The 26,659-nt window shown below is 41.9% G+C and overlaps 1 protein-coding gene across 1 annotated transcript; it reads right to left on the reverse strand.

The window, feature by feature from the left end:
- Window positions 1-25,684, reverse strand: jpt2 (Jupiter microtubule associated homolog 2). The gene is made up of 5 exons (XM_084437690.1): window positions 25,543-25,684; window positions 8,219-8,370; window positions 1,882-2,036; window positions 1,507-1,555; window positions 1-1,367 (listed from the first exon to the last, which is right to left on the reverse strand). Exons 1-5 carry the CDS (start codon window positions 25,593-25,595, stop codon window positions 1,141-1,143), a joined length of 636 nt encoding a protein of 211 aa, XP_084293816.1. The 5' UTR covers window positions 25,596-25,684; the 3' UTR covers window positions 1-1,140.
- Between the last annotated feature and the right edge of the window lie 975 nt (window positions 25,685-26,659).

Consider the following 26,659-nt stretch of genomic DNA (forward strand, 5'->3'; position numbering starts at 1 on the left):
TGCTTTACTTTTGCTGTGCCATTGCCTGCCAGGCACTCTTATACTCAGGGGATAGGCTGGGCCAGGATACTGTGAACATGTGTGCAATGTGGTAAGTGGGCAGTGGGAGATTTTGAGGTTTGCTCAGCCCATCCTGATTTGGCCAGTCATGCAATTTTACAGAGTTCACTTGTGTACCGCAGTTTTAATTTAAAACATAAACAGAGGCCTCCCCCGAAAGGATATCACATTCTCTGAGAGCAAGCAATGGTGACAGAGCAGAATTATACCTGCACAATACAGTATTTGCATCTGTGACATAAGATCAAAATGAAATTTCTCTGAGGGAAAATAAACTTTGGTGGAGGACAACTGGCATCCCATAACTCTGAGTTTTTGGTGAAAAAAAGTGGCTTTTTTCCCCTGAACCATTTCTGCTTCTGACGGCAGATGCACTTAAAATAGGCTAGTTGTTAGTGTAAATAGTGAGGAGATAACAAAAATAAGGGGAAAAAAAGAGCTAAGTTGGATGCATAATGTCAGCAAACTGATGAGCCACAGTGATTTGATTGCATTAGTGGTTAGTACAACAGGCAGGATAGAACAGGTAACCAAACGGTCAAATGTTTGAGCAGAGCAAAAAGGACTGATTGGCAGATGAACATCAAGTGTGTTCCTTGCATTCGTAATGAACAGGGTGCCTGAGTCAGAGAGAACAATCTTACCCAGCCATTGATCAACATAAAACATTCATAACCAAGTCAAATATTAAAACATTTACAGTGAGAAACTGAACCAATGAGTGATCACACATGAATGTCAACGTTCGATTTATTGGACAGTAAATAAATCGAGTGTTTGAGGGTTTTCCCTACAGGAAAACAGCAACACAATCTGACTACATTAAACAAAAATGGGGTCAGGAATGAGCTAAAAGTGCAAGAAAGATTAAGGGAGCAGGGATATGATCAGTCAAATATGAAAAAAACAATTATATTTTTGGAGATGTGAAGATTTCCTTTATGCATGGATAAAGGACAATATCAGAAAAGCAAGAATTCTGGGTCTATAGCATCCCTGGAAGACAGAGGGAGAGGCTGGAATGGGAGAATGTAAAAAGAGAAAATGGGTGCATTGCCAGAAACAGGGAGGGGAGGCTGGTCAGTAGAAGACAACACTGGACTTTCCTCCTGGGGGATTGAGGACCTTATTGTGGGAGCGGGGGCGCGGTCCCAGGTGGGGCTCGTGGTCCTTCTCAATGGGCTTAGAGAGGGCGGCCTCTGGCTCTGAACTGGCCACGGAAGGAGATGATTCTATCTGCGAGGGTATGGGAGTAGGAGCAACATTCTCTTCTTTCACTTGTGCAGGACTTTCCTTTGGCTGAGGAGCTGAGGGGAAAGAGCAAGAAAGAAATAGTAAGGTGGGGACTGCTAAACATGCATGGGCCGAGTAACAGACATCAGTGTTACACGCAACAAGTATTGGCACCATAAAGAAAAAACAAGAGATTACTGGTAGCCAGCTCACCTGGGAGTTGGGGTGCAGGAGCGGCATTTTCACCCACACTTATGTTGTCCTGTGAATGACACCGAAGACATGTTTTATATACTGGTCATCCACATAATAAAAATACAATTGTTTCTTATTCATTCCAGAGTCCAAGTCATTTGAACTGAAAAAGGTAAGTGTGACCGTAGGAAGGGTGGGGAGAGGAGGCACAGGCATCTGAAGAGAGGCATTCAATACACACAGTAGCCTACTGTACATATTGACTTAAAACCCCTTGGAATTGGTATGGAAGTAGCTAGGTAAAACAAGGGGGTGGTTAATGGCATTCTTTTGTGTGTGTGTGTGTGGGGGGGGGGGGGGGGGGGGGCAGGGGGATTTATGGAATTGACCTACCTTTGGCTTGTTGGGGTGGCTTCGGAGAGTGGGAGGGAAGGCAGAGCTCTCTGCTCCCCCAAAAATGTTACTGGTCGGTCCACCAGAAGGAGTCGGTCTCTGCTGTTGGATGGGTGCCTCTTCTGGCCCGCCAAATATACCACTGCTCTTCCCCCCTACATTCACAAGACAAAACATTTTTCTATTCAGCACCCTGACAAACACTCTGTGAAGCTGCAACACACAGATTTCTCTTGAACTACTACCATGTTAATGTAAATAAAGGATTATTATTTTTTGCCTTGGTATTTTTGTTGCTTTTGTGAAAATATTTCTATGAATTACATTTCTAACATTTTTGATAATTTACTCAGCAGAAGGTTTTTTCCTCGGTGTCTATGGTTTCCCCCATTGATTTGGGGATTGATCATGCAATCAATGCAAGTATAAAATGACTAAGCGGGCGGGCATCTGAAAAAGATGGTGAACTATACGAATTCATCTTGTCCAGGCAGTCAATAAATGCATCCATATACACATAAGATATAGCTAATACAGCAAAACATTTTCCAAGAGCTTGCTCAATCAAGGTCATGGAAGTCTTGTTGAGAGAGGTCAGGGAAGAATTGTTACAGTTCTCCTACATTGGCTCAAATGGGTTAGGATCAGTAGTCTATATGTATATTCTACCCCCTTTCTTTCTGTGAAGAGTATTGTTGGCTTTCTGAATAAAATGCGCTATATAAATTAAGTTTGATTTGATACCCTACTTGACAAAACAATGCAATATAAAAAAGCCTTGCACTAGAACTACATTACTTAATAATCTTTTAATCTTTGTGTAAAATGTGTTTTTGTGTTTTATTGTTAATATTTAAGTTACGTGCACTCGTATCATTTCATGTCAGTGTAGAGACATGCACCGATACTAAGAAACGCCTGCGTGCGTTTCGACACTGTTGACGACACTGTAGACACCACGTATCCATGACACGCCCGAAGCACTGAAAGTGATATTCAACCTATCCTTGGCGCAGTTTATTGGCCCCATATTCTTCAAGATGTCCTCCATCATCCCCGTACCGAAGAAGCCGAGACCAGCCTGCCTCAATGACGCTCCTCCATGGTGATTAAGTGTTTTGAGAAGCTGGTCAAGGAACACATCTGCTCCTCACTGCCCAGCACACTAGATCCCCTACAGTTCATATACAGATCCACAGAGGATGCAATAGCTCACATTCTCCACACTACCCTATCCCACCTAGACAAGAGCAAGGAGAAAGTTAACCTCTTTATGGTATTGTCCAAAAGACATTGCCAATTTGGATAATCCATTGATACAGTTTTCTATCAAGGTGGCCAAAATGCTACACAAGAGACTGTGAATATCCGGCTCATCCCTCCCATCCTGCCCAATCTGGAGGAACCCTCTTTTTTCAGCGGGGGGCGACACATTAGATAATAAACAGTTGCAAGATCAGGGTGTACACCAAGTAGGACAGATTGTGGATGATGGGGCCATAATCTCATTTGAAGAACTGAGGTCAAAATTCAAAATAGATGCCTCCTCATTTTTTCTATATATGCAACTAAGATCTATTGTTAAAAAGCTGAGATGTAGCGGCACCCCGGTGGGTAGCCACAGTGAGCTAGATGTTGATCTTAAAATGATCCCAATACTAATTTCCAGACACAGATGAAGTGGGAGCAAGACCTCAATATCTCCCTCTCCCCTGATGAATGGGACAATATCTGGAAATATTCACTAACTAAATCAAAAAGTCTAAGGCTTAGGGTTATCCAGTTCAAGATCCTGCATAGAGCTTACATTACTCCCTCCAGACTGAAAAAAATTGATCCCTCTCTGCCTGGCCTCTGCTGGCTTGGCTGTGGGAAGAATGGCACGCTGCTGCACTCTCTATGGTACTGCCCAACTGTAAAACCCCTTTGGGAGATGGTTGGGGTGGCACTCTCTCAGATATTAGACATAGAGATCACAATGGAACCAGCAGCATGTCTGCTAGGCAAGTATGCGGATGGCCTGCCTAATGCAGTTGCCCAGAAAATTCTCTCTCTCGCATATGCATGCACAGTTCGGCTTATCTTGATGAACTGGAAGGTTAGGAAACACAACTGCTTTTGTTTAAATAACTGGCTGAGTGAATTTTTGAATGTTGTCAGTATGGAGGGAGCTACCTCATATTTATCTTATGCTGACAGAGGGGAGCAGGGAATATGGTCCAAGGTCAGGTCATTCCTTAATACACTCCCCAAGGAAGTTCTTTATGATTGAAGCTTGTATTGTATGCATGTCCGTTTTGTATTAATGTATATGTGTACATATGTGTCTGTGCATACGTGTTGCATGTATACATGTATATAGGCCCTATATGTTGTGTACGCTTGTTTGTATACGTTGATTGTTATGTCTGAGCTACACTCCCCTTTCCCCTCCCTAATCCTGACTTTGTTGTTGTGGTTGTTTTGTTTTGTTTTGTCTCGTCTTTGTGTTGCGTGTAAAATGTTGTCTGACTGTAATACATGTTGTAATTGTATGTGGTTAACGTTATGTCTTAAAAAAAAATATATATATATATATATCAATTATAAGAGCAAGGAGAACGTGTCAGGTTATGTGAGACTGTTGTTCATCGACTATAGTTCAGCTTTCAACACTATAACCCCATACAGACCCGACACCAAGCTCAGGGTCCTAGGGCAAAGTGACACCCTCTGCAAGTGGATCCTGGACTTCCTGTCAGACTGGACTTCCTGTCAGGCAGACCCCAGGTGGTGAAGGTAGGCAGGTGGGAAGGTAGGCAACCACACCTCACCTTCCCTCACCCCCCCCACCCCCCAAAAAAAAGACCCTCAATACGGGAACCCCACCCCCCCGGGGCTGTGTTCTGTCCCCACTACTGTACTCCTTGTACACGCACGACTGTATAGCCATCTTTGACTCCAACACCATTGCCAAGTTTGCTGCAGTGATAGGCCTGATCACCAACAATGATGAGAGGGCCTACCTGGAGGAGGTGAGGCTCCTGGTGTCAGGATAACAACCTCCATTTGAACGTCAGCAAGACAAATGAGATGCTGGTGAACTTTGGGAGGAAGCAGGAGAGGAACTACACCCCTCTAATCATAAATGAGACCCTTGTAGAGAAAGTGCCAGTGCAAGACCAAGGCAAACAGGATCCTGTAAGACCCCAGCCACCCAGGAAATTAACTGTTCTCTCCGCTACGGTCAGGGAAGAGATACCGCACTCAAATGGCGAACACGGAGAGGCTCAGGAAGAGCTTCTCCCCGCAAGTCTTTCGGCACCTGAATGACTATCTAGTAGGGTTGGGCGATGTGTACTCAAATATGACATCACGATGTGCACATTCAAACATCGCGAGGGACGATGACATCGTCCTATTGTGGTTTTAAAATAAATAAAAAGCCTAATCCTATAAAATGATTGATTTTCATTTTTTTATAGGCCTTTTACTTTTGCATCTATACTGTATTCTTTGTCTTTTGATTAAAACGATAACCGGGAATTTCATAACAATATTCTCCATCTTTAGGCTAAAGGCCTCTAGGTTTCAGGTCCCGTTGGCAAGTCTAGGTTCTGATTGGTTCTTTTTAGGTTGTCAGTCAATCTAAACCTGCCAATCAGAAATAGGCCTAAAGCTTGAAGTAGGGCCCTATGATATCAGTGGACGGAATTGCAGAATTAGTTAACCTAATAAAAAATAAAAACTGTAAAACGCGGAATATTGCGGAATTTTACATAATTTTCCAATAATTGATCAATTACATGGTAGCCATGGTAGTGTGGGCTACTTACAACTGCTTCTGTTAAGTTTAAAGTCACACTGAAATGAAAAAAGCATTCTGTCCCATTTTGGTTCACATAATTGGTCATAGTGTTCACCTATTCAACGATGTATGGCAAAAAAATTACAAAATTCTACTTTTGTTGTAATCTTCAAAGTATATACATCATATACTACATTGATATACATCAAATATATATCAAAGTATATAATTTCTTACTTCCTGGAAAACGGTAGGTCACGTGCAATGACGACAACAGGTACCTTAGATTTTAGGCCAATAATCTCACGACATCCACCCGTCAATCAACGCTATCCTTCTATCGAATCTGTCTAAAGTTCTTAAAATCCGTCCACTTGTCAATGTTCCAATCAAATTCCTCTAAACATATGTCCCACCCTCATAGCTTGTTTGCGTCGGAAATACGTCAAACTACGGAAGTTAGATGATCTCAAACGTCCATTTCTGTGCGACTTTAAAAAGTGAAAGAAGGCTGAGGGCTGCTCTAGACTCACGTTGTGACAAGTGAAGTCCGATAGCCCTGCTCTTGCGAGGCTGTCATTCACTGCCTGGTGCGCGAAGAAGTAAAAGAGAGCAGGGTTTATAGCAACCGTCATCTTGTATTGATTACATGCCTAGTATTTTACAATTCAGAGTTGTTTTTTTTATTAACCTGGTCGCTGATATACAAAAGTGAACTCAATGTGTTTTAAAAGAGCAACACGACGATGGGCAAGCAGGTTAATAGGCTATGACCCAACACCGGTAACTTTGCCGCCTGCCTCTTGCTCGAGTTCGCTGTTCTTCAACAAGGACACAATATGGAAATTAACCTATAGGGACTAATTAATTTCACAAATATAATGCCCAGCTGTTCATTTTGACAGTACAAGTGTTTATAAAGTGCCCTGCAATTATTTTAACACGTTGTAACAATGTTTTCTCAACCATTGTATACTCACAACTCAGTCTCTAAATGTTGCAAGACTATTCCATAACTAACATTTTCATCATACAAATTCAAACCGGTTTCCATTCATTCTAACATATTTTAACAGTTAGTGCTGCAAATCTTTTTTCCTTACTTTTATTTGATCTTGAATAGCCTACATTTGTACTACCTACTATTCTGTTTTAGCTGCAAGATGCATCACTGCTGTAAGCCTGCCCTGGACCTGTTGCTACTTGCATTTATTAAAGTTCAAGTTTGTTTCCATTTCTTACCGCCTTGTTCTTGCATATCAGGCAGGTAGCATTTCCATTGAACTCTACAAAAATATTGCAATGTCCATCTTGCTTGAAACTGTCTGTGTTCCTTACGTTAGTTAACCATGAAAACAGCCTCTTGGTGGCTAGCTGCATTCCGTTCATAGTTCATAGTCGCGTGCGGATTGATTGCACCTGTGACTGCATCGTTCACCTCGCGCGCTGCGCACAATAACAGAATTTTGCCCCACGTTTGAGCGACTTGAATTTCGCATTGTAGGCCTGCCTGCCGGCGCCGTTTACAAGAAATTATTTTGCGGGCCGGATTACATTATATTTCTGACATCATGTCGCGGGCCGGATGGAGGGGTGTGGCGGGCCGCAAATGGCCCGTGTGTTTGAGACCCCTGATCTAGAACATCTAGTGTACATAGAATATCTAGTATCTAACATTACCACATGCAAGTGCAAATGTCAATATACACTGCCCCCCCCCCCCCAGGATTATTTATTATAGCTATAACATGTACATAACATCCATGCCCCCACCCCCCAGGTTATTTATTCATTCATATCCATATATAGGATGTACATAATCCATCCAGACCAATATCTATCTTACCTTACCCCTATCTGTACAATGTATAGAAATGGTACTTATTCTGCAATTTGTAAATTGAGTATTTAAGTTATCTGTATTGAGCATAATCTTGGAGCCGGCAGCAACATTTCACTGAAACTGTACAGAAATTTCGAAATCTTGAAGTTTTGAAATCTAACCCTAACAAAGTACTGAGTAAAGGGTCTGAATACTTATGTACATGTGATCAGTTTTTTATTTTTAAATACATTTGCAAACCTTTCTAAAAACCCGTTTTTCCCTTTGACATTATGGGGGTATAGGATTTTTTTTGGGGAAAAAAAGGAATTTAATCCATTTTGGAATAAGGCTGTAACATAAAATATGGAAAAAGTGAATAGGGTATGAGTACTTATCGGATAAATTGTATGTATGAGAATGCATGATTGTATGATGATGCATATGCAGCATCCTCTACTAAGATAAGAATAAGGATGAGACGGAGCAATAATTATTTGTGAAGCCATAAAAAAAATGCATGCTTGTGTAAAATGCCTGTGGGCCGTGAAAATGTTGAGGTTTTCAAGTGGGCCTCAAGTCCAATAAGGTGGGGAACCGCTGCTCTACAGCAAACCTTGCTTTGAGGTGACAGATTTCCAACCCATCTTTAAAAAGACTGTGACTGGCCCAATTGGCAATAGCACCTTTTGCTTGTTTGTTTGTTTGCCTACTCATGCACCTCTAACCTGGGGGATTGGAGCGCTTTCGGCCTCCCTGGGGTTCCTCTACAGGGGCAAAAATGGTGGAAGCCATCTTATGGGGCCTTCTGGATGCAGCAGCATCTTCTTCATAACCACCAAACAGGTTACTTGAGCCACCTCCAGGGGGACGCAGCACTCTGAGTGAAAAAGAGTCATACCTTTAAGTCACATTGCGTACACCCCAAAAGCATTTACAATCAACAAAGGCATAACCTGAGATAGCCCCATATGTGACGCTATATGTATGCCGCTTCATCACACCTCCTTTCCATAGGAGAAAGGGGATAAACAGTGTTCCGTGGCACTTTTTACCCATTTCCCGACATGGTATCTTAAATGTGAAAGTATCCACATGCTCCTATGGATGGATGTCTGTAACAAAATGGGGTGTAAAAATGATAGGCCTGGTGGAGGAAAATAACTATTTAAATCCAATTCTTTGACAGACTGTGACTAACATTTTCAATGCGACCGCTTCTTCTTCGGCTTTGCTCACGTTACTGGCAGACTCGGCTAATGAGTTTAATGAGTTTTCTAACGCTGAAGCTGAAGAAGCAGTCGAATTGAAAATGTTAGTCACAGTCTGCCAAAGAATTGGATTTAAAAAGTTATTTCACACCGGGCTATCATTTTTACACCCCATTTTTGTTACAGACATCCGTAGGAGTATGTGGATATCTTTACATTTGAGGTATGATGATGATGGGAAAAAGGTAAGAAGTGCCCCAGAACGCCATTTACCCCCTTTCTCCAATGGGAAGGAGGTGTGTTGCTATATTAGTGAAGCGGCATACATATAAGTGTCACATATGGGGCTAAACCGAAGACATAATGTAGGCTTAACATTCATACACTGCAATTGGCAAACATATGGGCGGATGCAGGGCTCGAAATTAACTTTTTTCCTCAGTGTCCCGCAACTATCCCGAATTCTACTTTCAACTGTCCTCGACTTGACAATCATTGTCCCATATTTAATATTTTTTTCCATTCTACATAACTGGAGTAACTTTGTTTCAGTAACTCACATCACTTCCCTGATGCTGGTAAATTTGAGTGCAGTTTTAGTGCTCTATTCGCTTTAATCACATAGCTGCTAGTTAGTAGCTAGCTAAACCTTTGATTTGATGATAAGGCTATCTCAGCATGTTATTTTGCATTTATTAATTGCCAGTTTTATCAGCTAGCTAGTGCTAGCTTAGTTGAAGCTTAGATGAACTGGAAAGTGAGGAATGAGGCAAATTAAGTTTCACAGAGGGAGGTGTGGATGGTAGACTATTGCCTATGCAGTTTAAACCGGTGTGTTGCCCTGCCTCCCAGTTCATCTAAGCTTCAACTAAGCTAGCCCTCCCTAGCTAGCTAGCTAGCTGATAAAACTGGCAATTAATAAATGCAAAATAACATGCTGAGATAGCATTATCATCAAATCAAAGGATTAGCTAGCTACTAACTAGCAAGTGGAAATGCATTGCAAGCTGCTATCACAGTCAGTGATTCGTGAAGATGGCAACATGTATCTAGCTAGCTGAATGAAGAGCTAGCACTAACGCTCCATAGTTGCAGCCACAGAAGATAATGTTAGCTGGATATAGGTTTGGCTAGGCAACTATCTAGCTAGTTGCTATGTTAGTTAGCTAGCTTGGTTGTAGAAGAGCTATCGTAGACAACAGACAGTTGAAGGTAGAATTCAGGACAGTTGCGGGACAATGAGGAAAGAAGTGTGGAACTGCAATCATTATGCTACACTGGGCAGCCTCCAGCACCTATCTGTGCCGCAGCATTTCACCATTGCGGTATTTCACGGCGGAAATCCTACAAGGGAAATCCTGTGGTATTTCAGTGACGCACCACACGATTAAATCATGAACAACTACTCAGCTAGTAAAGCTAAACAATCTAGCAAGCCTACAATCTACAAGTAGCAGGAGGCAAAAGTTGGACAACAGAATATGACGCATGGTGCATTTCTCAGCTTGTCACCAGTAGATAGATTATGCAGATTATGCTGCCACCTAGGTGTTGAGAATGAATAGTATTCAGTATTCGTTCGTTCACACCAAAGAGCCTGTAAAATGGTATTCAGGACAGCCCTACATGAAGACCGACCTCGACTTGCTTCAGTTAACATAGTCTCGCCTCTCCGCAGCGTTTAGAGACACGAGTCTACGGTTAACAGTACTATGTCGCTACTGGTGTAGCCTACAGCCTACTTTCAATTTTGTAAAAATATATATTTTTTAAATGTATTACAGTGCAATGTTTTTATTTTCCTACCGTTTCAAAAGCAAGACATTTAGAGGCCTATTTCGAGGATAATAGTAGCCAGCCGTGTGCCTGGAATCCCCCGCTTAAAAGGTCATTCATATTCAAATAAACCTGATGGACTCAGGGTCGAGAGATATGTATGTGTGTGTGTGGGGGTGGGGGGGTTGGTCATAATGGGCCATTAGCAAGATATTGGACCATCTAGGCCATGCCAATACAAAGTAAGACAATCACAGCACACAAATGTACAAAGAGTAAAGGTTGATCTAACTTCATGAAATGTGATTTAAGTTCACATTGTACTGCATCTGTGAGCAAACTTTTTCAATTATGGATGAATCTCATCGTGGAACTCATACCTTGACATTAAATATAAATCAATAAATGGCACTAAACCAGTCACTGTAAATGTATTCAGCCATCTACAATAATAAATCAATGCAATCAGTGTATTCAGCCATCTACAGCAGGCTCTAGGGATGTCACGAGAATGGATACTTCAGTACCAGTCCATAAGTCCAGTGTTTCCCCTTCCATTGCCTTGGAGGGGTGGCCTGTCCCCCCAACAGGACCTCCCGCCCCTCCTGACAGACCCAAAAAGTCAAAAATAGTGGACTTTTAAATCGCTAACATTTTTAACATAAGTCAATGGAGTTTAACATATAGCGAAAATTTGCATTGCAGCTAGCAGACATTTTCTGACTGGGAGTGAGAGATGATGAAATGAAAATATTTTATGTTGCTGTAGCTAGATAAGTAATGTAACCACAGTTTAGTGCATGTTTTCTGATGTTAGCAACTATGTAGGCTACCCAGAAAAAATGCATTCTTTTATTTTGAATACCACATTTTTTATGTCATGTACAACTCAACATTTGTTGAAGGTTTTTGACAAAAACATTCTGCCTTACGGCCGTTTCAGTCGAGGAGCGATATCCGCGCATTGTTATTCATTTTCAATGAGAGAGACGAGCGGATAATTTGGGAGCCGCGGACGATCTGGGGCGGAGCGGCAAGCGGGCGCGACCCCATGCAATTGTCGCGCGCGTGCTCGTTTCGTGCACACGCCCGCCCGCGACAAGAGCTGAATTGTAGTCAGCTTTCCCCGCTGCGCGTAGGACGCATGCGTCTCCCGCTGATCCGAGCGAGAACGCAGGCGGAATATCGCTCCCCGTCTGAAACGGCCTTTACACTGAAAAAATGCAAGCATCTATGAAAATATATTTCACTTCATCCTTTAAATGTTTTTGTCTGTCCAAGCCAACAAAAGAGGATTGTTGCATTTTAATATAAAATACTGGCATTGTACTGAATGACAATATTTTGTTACCCTGAATGACCCACAAATATTGATTAAATGTGATTCCTTCAGCAATAACAATAATGAAACTATGAAATATTAACTGCAGCCATAGTCTTTCTTTTAAACAAAAACAAAACAAACAGGATCAGATGTTTATGTGCAGGCTAGCTTAGATTCCATTATCCACAAAATAATGTGCCTTGAAATAGCCTACCAGTTTAAAATGACAGTATTCAGTATGGTAATATTCAGTATTCATACAGGGGTTTCAATGTAGCTTTATTTGTCACCTTGAGTACATAGCTAACATGAGAAGACAGACTAAAAACTGTGATTACAATAGTTATGTAGCTAGCCATTACCAAGCAAATGTTTGATTGATTGATTGTTTTTTTTATTCACACACACACGATAGACAGACATTGGAAATAATAAGGGAAGTGCATATGTATGTAAATTGGTCCCCTAAGAAGCTACTTAAAGCTTATGGTAGGGGGCCATGACATGTTAGCTTCCTAACTGTACTACTGTAACTACAGCAGCTATCAGCAGCTAATGTTAGCTTGGTGATAGGGATGTTAATAGTTAATCGACTATCGATTTATTGCCGATAAGAATTTACTCGAGTAAGATTTGGTTACTCGATCAATTGCTTGTTAATGGAACATAACATTTTTTTGGAACTAACATTATCAACGGGAGTTGCGTGAAATGTACAGTAATCATGATTTAGGGTCTGACTGCACTTGAGGGCGCCACGTAGTGAAGGCTAATTGGGATACTGGAAAACTTCAACCACAATGGAAGAAGACACAAAATGAATCGAGAAAAGCGCAGTCCAGCACAGGACGTTCTTATCAATTAATCGACTATTGTAAGGTTAACAGTTATTGATTCATAAAATTCATTGAAATTTGCAACCCTACTTGGTGATATAGCTAGGTACATAAGTAATGTAACCACCGTTTTTAAATGTTTTCTGATGTTGGTAGCTATGTTTGTGGACAGTTCTAAATGGACATGTTGGCATTCAAGTGAAACAATACCTTTCTTTTATTCTGGCTAGCTAGTCTTTCCTCACTAGACACTGGATCTGCATGTGCTGTGCAGCCCTCTTCTCATCAGACAATGCTGGCTATCTACAGTAGTTAGCTACCGTAGGCCTATAAAGATAATATACCTTGAAATACTGTAAAATGTTATGAAATGGTTTAAAATGACAATATTAAAGTACTCATACAAGTACTGTAAATATGAATTGCATGATTAAATGTAAACTAATGCAAATGTGGCATAACAAAGCTAGTCATTCAGCAAAATGGGTGAAATTGTGTTATAACATGAACCTCTTGTTGTGCTGAAGGACTAAAACGTGATACTGAATGAAGGATTTCCTACATAAACATATGTACCAGGCAGTTGCTTGGCCATCTATATAAAGTAATGACCATGACCTATAAAGATGATCCTTACCTTTCATATTTAATATGGCTTTTTATCAAATATTAACATGAAAAGTATGATTTCTGTGTTTTACTGAATGACATGTATTTTTGTTCGGAAGGTTACTAGGTGAAAAGGTGAAATCATCAAATATTTCAGAGAGATTTTCTCACCTCATGACATTGAAAGAGGGTCTTCAAGGCTTTGAGATACCAAACACTGTTACATGATTACCATCATGTAATATGCTTTACCTTTGTTCACTGATGAAGTGCAAAAGTCAGGACAAAAGTTCAAGTTTTAAAATATTATATGGATACAGTATGTCGCCCATTTTTGTGCGAGGCGTAAGCCGTCGCACCAAGAAAAGTGAATGCCTATTTGTCTGTGCCTCCGTCGGGTTGTTGACCTGCAGTTCTATGTTTTGTCCGTGCCTCCGTCGGGTTGTTGACCTGCAGTTCTATGTTGCTACCACAAGAGGCAGTGGTCCCAGAACATCAAAACAAAAGACTGACACCATTGATTTTCAAAAGCTCCGGTGGCCTAGTGGTTAAAGCCGCCTTAACACTATTGCGGAAAAATGACTCCGGTTTCCGCAATCCGCACCCTGGTGGACACCCCGTACCACCGTATACCATCCCAAAAACTTTCGGATGCGGGGAACTGAAACTGCCGGACGATACGTCGGGTATCGACGTCACCAAGCAGTCAGTAAATCTGTCAACAATCATGGTGGACATGGAAGCGGTACAAATTCCCCAAACTATATTAAAAGGTTATAGACTTTGTAGCAAAATGTGTCTGTGGAAAAAATATTTTATTACTCAGCTATCTTAGTTACACCAATATTGAACTATTTTGACAGCTTTGGGTTGTGTGTGTCATATTTATTAAGTTTGACAAATCCACGAAGCTTATAGCTAACGTTAGCTAACTAGCCATAGGCGAAGCCGGGTCTATACTGGTTAGATTGTCTGGTTATATTTGTTATATTGACAACGTGCTTCACTAGATCACATGGGCTTGTTCATTCTGTTTGGAAAACGATATAGATTATAACATTAAATCATTCAAGTAAAGTGACAAGAATGCGATCTATCATTGTTTACACACACCATTGTTTACCAAAACCATAGCAACGCTATTTTCCGGTCGTACTGCCGGACTGGGATTTGCCGGATGAGTTCAATTTTTTGAACGCATACGGACGTCCACCGGAGCGGAATTTTGTTCTCACCGCATCCCTCGGAGCCCTGTCACATGCGGTCTGCGGACTCCATGGATGTATTAATAGAACTGGATACAACCACTCCATTCACTGACCGCTATCAAAAGTGAAGCCCTATTGAACCATGCCATCTTGGCAAATTTGTAGTCATTTCACTATTTCCGGTGACTTTTGTACTTGCGCAGTTGTGCTTTTCTGGCCTACACGCGTCCACGAACAGGTTCACGTTTATGTGAAATGTAGACGCACGTTCCCGGCTCTCCCCGCTTCGAGTAAGCAATGAAAACCGGCGTGCATATTAACCTGTTTTTGTCAAATATATCCATTGGAGACATTTTTTTTTTTTATCCAGGCATCTTAGTTTTAACAGGTTAATTATAGCATGTTTTGTTTGCTAGTAGATGGTATTCATTCCGTTCGCGATAACGTTATTGCAGCCAGGCTTAATTCCTCCAGGGAGCCAGTGACAGGGAAGTTGAAAAGCTTCACTCCCCGCCAGCAGGAGCTTTGGCCGCTGCTACCGCATCTCGGATAACCCGCTGAGTTCGTGGCTGCTATTTCACATCGCCCTTGATCAATCCCAATACCGATCCATGGTAATAATGAATCAATCGTTCAGATCGACAGTGCTGCATGCATTTTACAACATCATTGTTGCTACGAAAACATGTTTAAGGCCCGCCCTATCTGCCTCTGATTGGCTAGAACTCCTTGGTTACCTTGAGTAATGCGATTATACCATTGGTAGTTGGAACTATCCCTTCGCTTTGCTTTAAAACGACTGGTTAAATGACTGTTGCTCCTGAAATATGATAAACTATTCATGAGAAAAAAATATTCCTGCACCAGAATATTCCCGCGCCAGAATTCCGGCACTGTGCCGGAGAACTTTAAGCCCTGCTATAGGCTATTTTTTACTTGTCTGATCAGACAACTGCATGAGGCACTTACCCGAACAGAGTTTACTAGTCCGGGGGAAGCTATAGGCTAGCCTACCTGACTGCACTCACTTCATTTCACCTCACTCGTCCTCCCGGCTTCAACATGGAAAAAAAACGCTAACGTTAAATACAAGCGGCTCGTTGTCTGTCGCACGCGTGCTACAGGGCAAATAAATTAATCGCAGACATTTTTTTTCATAGCACGTTGCGACACGTCGCAATGTACAGCCCTGTCCTCTCACTTAAGAAACTGGGCTCAGCATCATGATCATTACCTTTTTATCCCTAACATAAATTCCACAAGTAGAGTAGTGGTCAGAGCATTGGACTCCCACATGGGACATTCTCAGAGAGCAACCACTGTTACATTTTGTACATCAGGTGGATTCATTACCCCCTTAATGATAGACTACTACCATCTGGTGGTGTGAAGTTTGTGTGTGAATCTCACACAAACCCAGATTGGAGGTTCCACTTGGCTACTGGCACAAACGAACCCTACTAAACCAAACTAAGCCCTTATGGTGTCTTCCTTTCCTACTAAATTCTAAATATAACATTTCAAAAAACATACAGAGTTTACAAATACAAAGCAGTTTAAATTATCGCTTCATTATAAGTTGCTTATGAAAATGCAAGTACAATTATGGTATATATAGTAAAAAAGGCCTATTAACACTTAAGTAGAACGACATTACTACCTGCTGACTCAATCAAGTAGATGTCCAAATAACCCACTGTGTCTTGGTCTACTAAAACAGCAAGTCATGACTTTTATCCAGAAACAGAAATTGAACCAATTGCAGCAAAATAGCTAACATTACAGGAATCATCAGTGTAACTGCTTTAGCCACTGACCACTACCATTAATGTTATGGAAGGAGCTAGTTGTTGTGAGCTCATGAGCTAACTGGCTATCCCGCTCTCATTGTGCTGGATTAGCATTGGAAGCATTGGAACTGATGTGTCCAGGTGACAAGACACATCTTTATTTATCAGACATTATTTCATGTCATTTAAATTCACAGCTATTTCAGTGGCATGCCTAGCTTCCGTCCTACCAGTCCTGAACAGAAACAAGGTCAGTCTCGCACCCAAGCCAGGCTGGACCTGGCCTGGTTCTATATATTGTTAAAAACACTAACACAATTATGCCATGGGTGTTCATTTATGGTTTTTTTTGTCATTACATTTTTTACCGGGACAGTTATGGTGAATGTTATTTTGACACTTAAGAGCTCAATAGATCCCATAATTTAATACTTATATTTCTAGGTCAAAATGGACGAAAATGCCTTGCTGATGTCAAAGGAGAATGGGCAGACTGGTTCGAGACAATAGAAAGGCAACAGTAACTCAAATAACCACTAGTTACAACCAAGGTATGCTGAATACCATCTCTGAATGCACAACACGTCGAACCTTGAAACAGATGGGCTACAGCAGCAGAAGACCACACCGGGTGCCACTCCTGTCAGCTAAGAACAGGAAACTGAGGCTACAATTCAAACAGGCTCAACAAAAATTGTAGAGTAGAAGATTGGAAAAACGTTGCCTGGTCTGATGAGTCTCGATTTCAGCTGTGACATTCAGATGGTAGGGTCAGAATTTGGCGTAAACAACATGAAAGCATGGACCCATCCTGTCTTGTATCAACTGTTCAGGCTGGTGGTGCTAGTGTAATGGTGTGGGGGACATAGACTTAGTCTGTTGGGTCTGTATGCAAACTGTAGGGGGTCTACTGCCCAGCACACTACACCCCCTACAGTTCGCATATAGACCTAACAGATCCACAGAGGATGCAATAGCTCACATCCTCCACACTACCCTATCCCATCTAGACAATAGCAAGTGGAACATGTCGGGTTATGTGAGACTGCTGTTTAATGATTACAGTTCAGCTTTCAACACTATGACCCCACCGAGACTCGACAAGAATGCTGCGTTCCAATTGGCATGTGAAGTCAGATTCAGACAACTTTAACTTTAAGTCGTAATTCACGCGATACTACTTGCAGTTTTAACTGTAATGCCCCTCATGACTTGTTTTCTCAGCTCGTGAACTTGTACCACTCGCCCCCATCCCCAGTTCGCACTGGAAGTTGTGAACAAGATGGCAGCTCCCTGTGTAACCAAGTGAAACTTTATCAGCATTTCTGTCTCATTTGTGTCTCATTAAAATCAGCCATACACACAGTATTCCCCAACTGTTATCTGGGGACATGTTTACATTCTCTTTTGTATGCGAAAAATACAGAGTAGTGCGTTGTTATCTACTGGTTTGGCAAACAAAGCAAGCTAACATCCATCTTTGTTCCGAGCTGTTGTCTACTGTAACGCGGTTACCTCGCAGGCGATGTCGTTCTCTGTCTCTCCCACCTCCCATCTCACTATTTCCCAGACAAATGGAACGCAGCACAAGCTCATGGTCCTGGGGCAAAGCGACACCCTCTGCAAGTGGATCCCAGACTTGCCGTCAGGCAGACCCCAGGTGGTGAAGGTAGGAGTTCCTCAGGGCTATGTGCTGTCCCCACTACTGTACTCCCTGTAAACGCACAACTTGTCAGCCACCTTTGACTTCAATACCATCTTCAAGTTTGCTGACAATACAGCAGTGATAGATCTGATCAGCAGCAATAATAAGGGCCTACCTAGAGGAGGTGAGGCTCCTGACCCAGTGGTGCTAAGAAAAACTACCTCCATCTGAATGTCAGCAAGACAAATGAGATGCTGCTGGACTTTCTGAGGAAGCAAGAGGGGAACTACACCCCTCTAATCATCAACGGGACACCTGTAGAGAGAGTGGACAGTTTCAAATACCCTGGCGTCCAGATCACCACGGACCTGATATGGTCAACAAAAATAGACACTGTGGTGAAGAAAGCATGCCAGAGACTGTACCACCTGAGGAAATTCAGAGCGTCCCACCAGATTTGATGGAGCTTCTACCCATGCACGATCGAGAGCATCCTGACTGGGAATATAACCACCTGGTACGGGAACAGCAGCTCTCAGGATCGCAAGAGTGGTACGGTCAGCTGAACATACCTTGGGGGGGGAACCACTCCCCCACCTCAAAGACATCTACTCCAGAAGATGCAAGACCAAGGCCAACAGGATCCTGAGAGATCCCAGCCACCCAGGCAATGGACTGTTCTCTCTGCTGCAGTCAGGGAAAAGAGGCCGGCGAGCATGGAGAGACTCAGGAAGAGCTTCTTTCCGCAAGCCATCTGGCTCCTGAATGACTCTCTAACATATAGTACCACTATACCCAGAGGATCAGGAAGTGTGTACATAACATAACCACTTACAACGCAAATGTCAATACTAGGGATGGGAATTGATAAGATTTTAGCGATTCCGATTCCATTTTCAATTCTGCTTATCGATCCAATTCCTTATCGATTCTCTTATCAATTCTCATTGGGCAAAAAAAGAGTACAAACAGGTTTATTAACATTAATTTTCTTTTTATGTACTACTTTGAACATGCCAATTACAGTGCTATTTTTTAGGTGTATTCACCTTGAACTAAAAATAAAACTGACAAACAAATCAGTATTTTTTCAGACCGACTACCACCAGCCTGACTCTGAACGTCATCCAAATTACATGGATGGAAATGTAGATTATTCATATAGTGAAAGCTGGTTTACACAATTAAACAAATGGCACTAACACAATAACTCTGGAGGAGTTTACCTTCGACTACACTAACGTTAGCTGTGTCGTCACTCCGGAGCGCATAAAAAAACGTGACATTCCTGCAAAGTTATCGCATGCTGTGTGGCCAAATGTTTTTGCATATTTGTAGTATTTCCCCCCTTTGATGATGGTTTTTGCAAGCATTGTAAGTGGCCGTTTTGTCATCTTGTCGTGTGAAATGTAACCACACTTTCGAACGTTTATGCCTAGACATGTTGCTGGCTTCTTCTACCGCGGCCTAATAAAACAAAACAAGGCATCGTGCGTGTGACGACATGGCTTTCTGTGGTCAACTCAAAAGACTGCGCGTGAAGGGATGTTTTATTCAGTGAGCCCATTACTAAATAACGTAGGCTAGTGTTTAACCAGTGTTAAACACAGTGAATTGCACCAAAATGTGCCGGTACCTAGCCTACTCCTCAATAGGGTACATCGCAATTTAAAATATATTAATGTTTGTAATCAATAAGTTGACGTAGCCTACAGCGTAGAGCTGGATAACGTTCCAGTAATTAGTGCCGACAGCTCCTGCCCATCTCTGGCCTATTTGGTCTTATCATTCGCTGCTGACAACTGGCGGATCCTAAAGCCTATATTTTCCAGATGGACATCCAATGATATTTGAAGAGGAACAGAAAGTAGAATGATGTTGAGAGCAATCAAGTATGCTAGCCTATTGCTTCCCCTGGAAATTTTGATGTTAAATGTTTGGCTGGCAGTGTGGGTAAGTAGCCCAAGCAAAATCTCTGTAAAGACAATAAAGTGTTACTTGACCTGTAAACTTTGTTTGGGCAAATGCCTCATGCAAGTTGTCTGATCGGACAAGTAAAAAATATAGTTTACAGTAAGTGTGATCAATATGTAACATTATCTAAAAATACAGAAAAGAAACACGACGTGGAGCTACACATGCACCCAGTAGCCTAACCTATGTTTGTGAGCCGAAGCAGAGCCTCCATCTATGTAGTTTATGCGCTGCTGTCTGTCAGTCAGCAAGCATTGTCAAGGAGACGGCCCATACCACAATCGTGAGTAGGCTACAACATGCGAATCAGAGGCGCTGCCCTGACTGACTGACTGATTGAGCAACCGTATTTTTGGATGGCTGAACTGAAAGTTTAACGACGCTAGCTTGCGTTATTGTTCCTTCAGCCACCTAAAAAGTGTCAGTCAAAGCAACAGCAAATGCAGTGAAATATCAGTTAAGCATAGCCTAATCTAGCCTATTTTTTATGTAAGGTATGTAAAAAAAAAAAAAAGGCAGTGACTGTGGTAGGAGAAGGACCAGCACAGAGTGGAGGGACAGGTGAGAGAGGAGAGGATATAGGTTGTTGAGGAGAGCAGGAGAAGAGAGAAAGAAAGCATATTTCATACATGCTGTTTCAGTATACGTTTCACAATTTTGTTATTTTAATTCTTAAAATTCACCAGGAAAAAGTCACCAGAATACAGGAAACTTAACTCTTTTTTTTTTCTGGGGGAGGACCCTCACACCCCTGCTTTGGTCTTCCCTATTTTGGCGGTCTTGAGCTTGGCACCACCACACCAAGAGATCAACTCCACAGGAAACACTGCCCCCAAGACAATTGTTTGGAAAATATTTTTACTCTGAAGTTCTTACTCTTGCTCAAGTGAAGGAGGACAAAAAATAAACCACCAACACTGGTCTTGGACAAGGGACCTCTTACACTCCAGGTGTGTGTGCTACCAACTGTGCTATAGCGTACTCGCCTCGATTCCCCATTCCATATGAGTGAAGACACATTACATCTTGACCCGACATTAGGTAGAGAGATACTGTAGATAGATATGTTTGTAATAATTAAACTACACCCAGACAGAGAACAAACCGTTTGAGAACAAGCTACTCTGTCCTGTCATGTATCATGGCCTTCATAGAATGTTTGGGAAATAATTTAGGCTATTTACACTTACATTCAAAGGAGAAGGCTAATTTTTTCGACAACCTGGACCTTATTTACGGTATATTATAAGACGTTTGACTCACCGAGATAACTTTGGTGTAATTCGGAGGCCTGTCGAAGAAAAATCCAGCGTGAGCCAAGTATATCCATGTAATGGCGGCGGACGGGGCACCGAGAATGCAGCTTCTAAAAAATTTATTTTCTGCCGCAAAACGGTTGTTTTCATCAGTCTATTTTTATGAATCGCTAGTTGTGCTTCCATAGAGCGAGGGCTTGTTGTGGTTTTCACATGCCTCTGTAATATGATCTTTAGAAAAGTCTTTAGAAACTAATTAAAGCTTCCCCACTTGCTCCAGCACGCATGTGCAGCGCGCAGACTGGCTATTCTCCGTCTGTAGGCTACTCTCGCGGCTCACATTCTCTACGCTTATTTTACACCAAAGTTATCTCGGTGAGTCAAACATCTTATAATATGCCGTAAATAAGGTCCAGGTTGTCGAAAAAGAGCATTCTCCTTTAAGCTACTGCACCATCCAGACAAGGCAACAGTAGGCTATGGGTCAATGAGTAATATTACTAGGCTACTCGTTCTTGAGACTATGGGTAGTACGGCTGAATCCCACAGCCGGTGCGTTGAAATCCTGGGTGTACGATTACTACTCCTGAGGGCTTCGCACTGTACACTGACTGCTCCATCTAAACATTACTGCACTACAGAGTGAGAGGAGGCGGGGCTATGTGCACTGCAGCGTGTCAACTAGCTGTTAGCTGCAATAAATAGCTGCGGTAGTTGTGCAGTTTGTGTTTGTTGTTTGTGCCGTTAAAGACAACAAAAAGTTTTACAATGTATTTTGGAAATTTGTGTGGGAAAGATAGGGCGGGTGCGAACTCATCCAGTAGAGGGCTAGTTTTATACTTTGGTTTCCTATACAGTGCCTAGGCAGAAGCAGGAAGAGAAAACCGCCATGTCCTTAAATCAGAACAATATGAATGGTAGAATTGTGACATGACCATCACATATGTTTGTCAATTTAAAACATACATTTGACTAATCTCTTGTTAATTCACAAGTTAGCTAATATTAGCTAGCTGACATTACACTTGTTTAACACTCACCAAAACCTTATAAAGCCGATCTCGCATGCCAGCTCATACAGAACTGACTAACTCTTCTTTAGCATTTCTGCAGCTCTCAACATGGCCAGACTAATAGTGATTTTCACCTCTTTAAATAATAGACCTTTCCGACCTGTCAATCATGCGGAGAATAATAACCAATAAGGTTGCTTGATTTCTTAAGACCACGCCTCTGAAGTACCACAAACAAAGCTTGTCCCGCGTTGTGTTCATAGATTAGACATTAGTTTGAAGAAAATGGTTATTAAAACATACAGAAAACCAGCCTGCAGGCTGCTGTACCATATTGTTATGAGAAAACAAGTTGTACGATACTCCACACCTCCATCTACGCATCAGTTTACAGCAGCACTGACACAAAAAGCTACAAATCTAGTAACGTTAGGTGCTTGATGTACAGTAGCTAAGTAGTTAACAGATCATTCTCACAGGCTTATTTTCTAAGAATGGATGCCACTAACTTACTCATCCTGCCTTGTTGTCTGCTCTGTCCTAAATCCAAATATCATTCTGTCATCTGTATCCTTGTGTAAATAGTTCAGGCCTTTCTGTAGCACTCTCTTAGACATAGTAGTGGCATTTGGCCAATAACATAAAGCAATATTGTCAGGAATCCTTGAGAGAATCATCAGGTATGTGCTGTAAAGTGGACATTTTATTCCCTTGCTCCAAAGCTTGTGGGGCATAGCAACAGTAACTAGGGGGTGGGCGGAACTTGCCGCCTGAATAGGAAAGGTCTATTTTAAACTTGTTCTGGAATAACTGCTTTACAGTATTCCGACAAACTGTGACTTTCTTGACTTGCAAAATTATGTTTTAAATTGACAAACATCATGTGTATGGTCACAATTCAAATGGGATCAAGAAATTATTTGTTTATCGCCATTGACTACCATACATATTTTTTCTGAATTAAGGTCCCATGGGACAGCTCTTCCTGATCTGCTTAGGTATTCTATGGGGCCGTGTCCGAATGTCCATACCAAGTATGTAGTAGGTACTATATAGTACACCAGAATCAAAATCAAAATTGTTCCTACTACATGTGGCGTACTATATAATAGGTACTACATATTCCGGAAATTACCCCCAAAATGTAGTATGCATCGAGAGGTAACTATTCCGGAAACAAGATGGCGATTTGGGTGAAATGTCGTGGCACGTCACTGTACAGTTTCCGGTCAATAATTTGTCAACAAAATTGGTGGAAGTTGAGGTGACAATAATTCGGCAACCTAACATTGTAGCTAAATCGGTCGGCGGGAATTTTTTTTTTTGCAGATGTCTTAGTTATATCAAAATTAAGCTAACTATAGACATGTGTTCTGTGTCATATTTATTCAACTGAGTAATTTAAGATCGAGCTAGCTAGCTACCATTAGCTCAATTGTCCTAGGTGCTGGTTAGCGATGAGAGGCGGAGTCACAGCCCAGTTGATAACCCTTCGTTGCCGGATGGGGGGATGCAACGGTCGGTTGGGATCCTGCTTCTCACAGCTAACCAGCAACTGGTCAGTGGACAGTACCAGGCAGCCTATGTCATGTCTGAACAATCCAACAGCTAATTCCCCCAACGTTAGCTAACACCGTGTCCTAACTACACACGCGACGCGAGCAAGCGTCAGCAACAAAATGCGGTCCATTGCTTTGTTTTCTATTGTTAAGTCCTAACTGGATGCGAGCGACGCAGCGCAAAGCGGCGCAACATTTTAACTGCCCTTTTGACGCTCGCCCTGTTACCATTTTCCTCTTGTCGCTCGCGTTGACAGGCGTTCGTTCTTTAACTGTCTTCAGTTGGTAATATAGACAAATGACGTAACAGAACAGGAAATTTAACGGTTTCAGTTAGGACAGCAAGCATGCGATGTCGCGTTCTGTTGCTCGCATCGCAAGCAGTTAGGACACGGTGTTAGATAGTGTAAGCTAGCTAGCTACCAGCTAGCAAGCAGTTGCAAGATTGAACAAATACAGGTTGTAAAATGATGTGGGGGCCCTAGCTAGCTATGTATAGCTTATTATAGTGTTATGTTAACAGCTGGCTCCACAAAAACGTTCATCTGAAGTTGAAAGATAGGGCCGTCTATAAACTGGGACCGTCTCATTCATGACGGCAACAGGCAGAAGCCTGACAGAAGGAATCAAATAATGTTATCAAACAATCTTGGGAACTAGCTGGCTAGCATAATTTAAGCATAACAATCCAACGGCTAATTCCACCAAAAGAACCCCTCCATAACTGAACTGTGACGTGCCGCGACGTTTCACTCAAATCACCGTCTTGTTTCCGGAATAGTATCCTGTCAATGCATACTACATTTTGGGGGTAGTTTGCCAATTTGTAGTACATACTATATAGTACGCCAGATGTAGTACAGACTATTTGAAAGTAGTATACTACATCTGGCGTACTACATACTTACTATGGACATTGGACACGGCCAATGACGTTTGAAGCAGAGAAGGGTTTCGGACGTCATCAATCACGTGGTCATCGTCCTTAAAGCTCAGCCACACTGTTTCGGCACAGTGTCACATTGGCAACACAAGCTCCGACGCCCTGGTGTCGTATGTCCCATCCCTACAAACATCTGAGTATATTTAAACAGCATTGTGTTAATTGTTGTTCATGACTCATGCTGCTGGCAGTGAAGTTATTAAACGATTTGGCTATAGCCTACTAGCTAGCACTAACGTTAACAGCCAACAAACTACGAAACACTGGGTTGCACCCGAAACTTGCACACTGCTTGCACAGTCCATCAATTTATTTGTCATAACTCGCTAACGGTAGCAAGATCGCCAAGCATGTCTAGTTTAGCTAACGTAATCTAACCCAGTAGTTCAAATCATTTCCAGTTTTAATAGCAAGGCCGCTTGCTAAGCAGCACCCTGAAAAGTTCGGTCAACGTTAAAACATTTTACCGGCAGATAGTGCTAGCTAGGTAACCTTAGATGTGGAGTAGGCCCTGCTAGCTGGCTACATAAACTTCCAAACGCCTACTTTATTTCCGCAGCGTGGATAGTCATCTCGGTTTAGTTAGCTAGCACTAGCTCCCGTAGCATAGCTAGCCAGCTAGCTAACGTTAGCTAGCTACCCAACTTTAGCTAGCTGACGTTAACATAGGCTACCAATTTTGTTAGCAAACGTTAGCTAATTAGTTAACGTTATAGTAGCTAGTTGGCTAACGACAGTAGATTGTCTAGCTTTGACTAGTTGGGTCGTCAGTAGAAGACTAATCAACATAACTAGCTAGACTATAGGCTCTATCTGTGACACTTTCGAATTGTGCAAGCTTAGCTACGCGCTAACGTTAGCTAGCATGCTTTAGTTATAGAAGGTTTGTGGATGAATACGTGTCTTACCTTGAACTTGGCTTCGTACCATCAAGCCCTTGAAACATGTTTGTCGAAGTCATTATGTCTCAGTCTTTCTTGTTGCAAATAGTGAATGTGGTGTAAATTTTGGTTAAGAGCGATTCGAGAGGGTGTAAACTGAGAAGGCGGGGCTGTGTAGGAAGGCTTGGGGGATGTTCCAGGTTGTCAATTTAAATGGGTGTGACGAGGTTATGTGGGCAGTAACAGTACCGTCGCAATGATGATGATGTCCATGGGGGTACAAGAAGCTTTATTATGTATATTTGATTATTACTATACATATTTATACAGACTGTATGTATGTATGTATTCTGTATTTATGTATTCCTTGTACTTTAATTTAATCGAATATTATCTAGAGAGATCTATATAATCTATATTCTTTATTCTGCTGTACACTTTTCCCCACTGCTGCTGTACTTTTCCACCACTGAATCACCCAATTTCACCACACAGGGATTATTTATCTATCAATCTATCTGTCTGTCTGTCTGTCTGTCTGTCTGTCTGTCTGTCTGTCTGTCTGTCTGTCTGTCTATCTATCTATCTATCTATCTATCTATCTATTTATGTAAAAGCACAAGCAATCAAAGAAGGGGGCTTTCTGCGTAAAGAGTGTGTGGAGTTTTGGCTCAAACATCTTTACAGATTTAGAGATGAAGGTGAATTTGATGGGGACTTCTAGGACAAAAATCTGCTTCCTGGGCTTGATACAGGCAAGTGGCATCAACAATCAACAATGGATGGTGTAGACATGTTTAGCCTAGCCTACTCCTACCTCTAGGTCCAGTAATACTGTAAGGACAAGCGATTACAAGAATTCCAATGTACCTGTACCCATTCTTGTTACACATGGCAAATACACTTTCTATTCTATTCTAGTAGTGCATCAATAATAATAATTTGGTCATTTTTACTGTTCATCTGTGCCGGATTAATTAGATTGAACTAAAGAAACCTGGAACAGCCTGATTCGTCCACAAAGGAATAAACATGTTCTCCATGGTCGACCTGATGTCATAGCCTACCATACCTGAATTATATGACACAGGTGACTATATGTGTCAGGTCAGGTGTCTGAGAGAGAGATTGTACCAGCTGTGTG

Source organism: Borostomias antarcticus, assembly GCF_949987555.1.
Source record: "Borostomias antarcticus genome assembly, chromosome: 5".
Classification (NCBI taxonomy): domain Eukaryota; kingdom Metazoa; phylum Chordata; class Actinopteri; order Stomiiformes; family Stomiidae; genus Borostomias; species Borostomias antarcticus.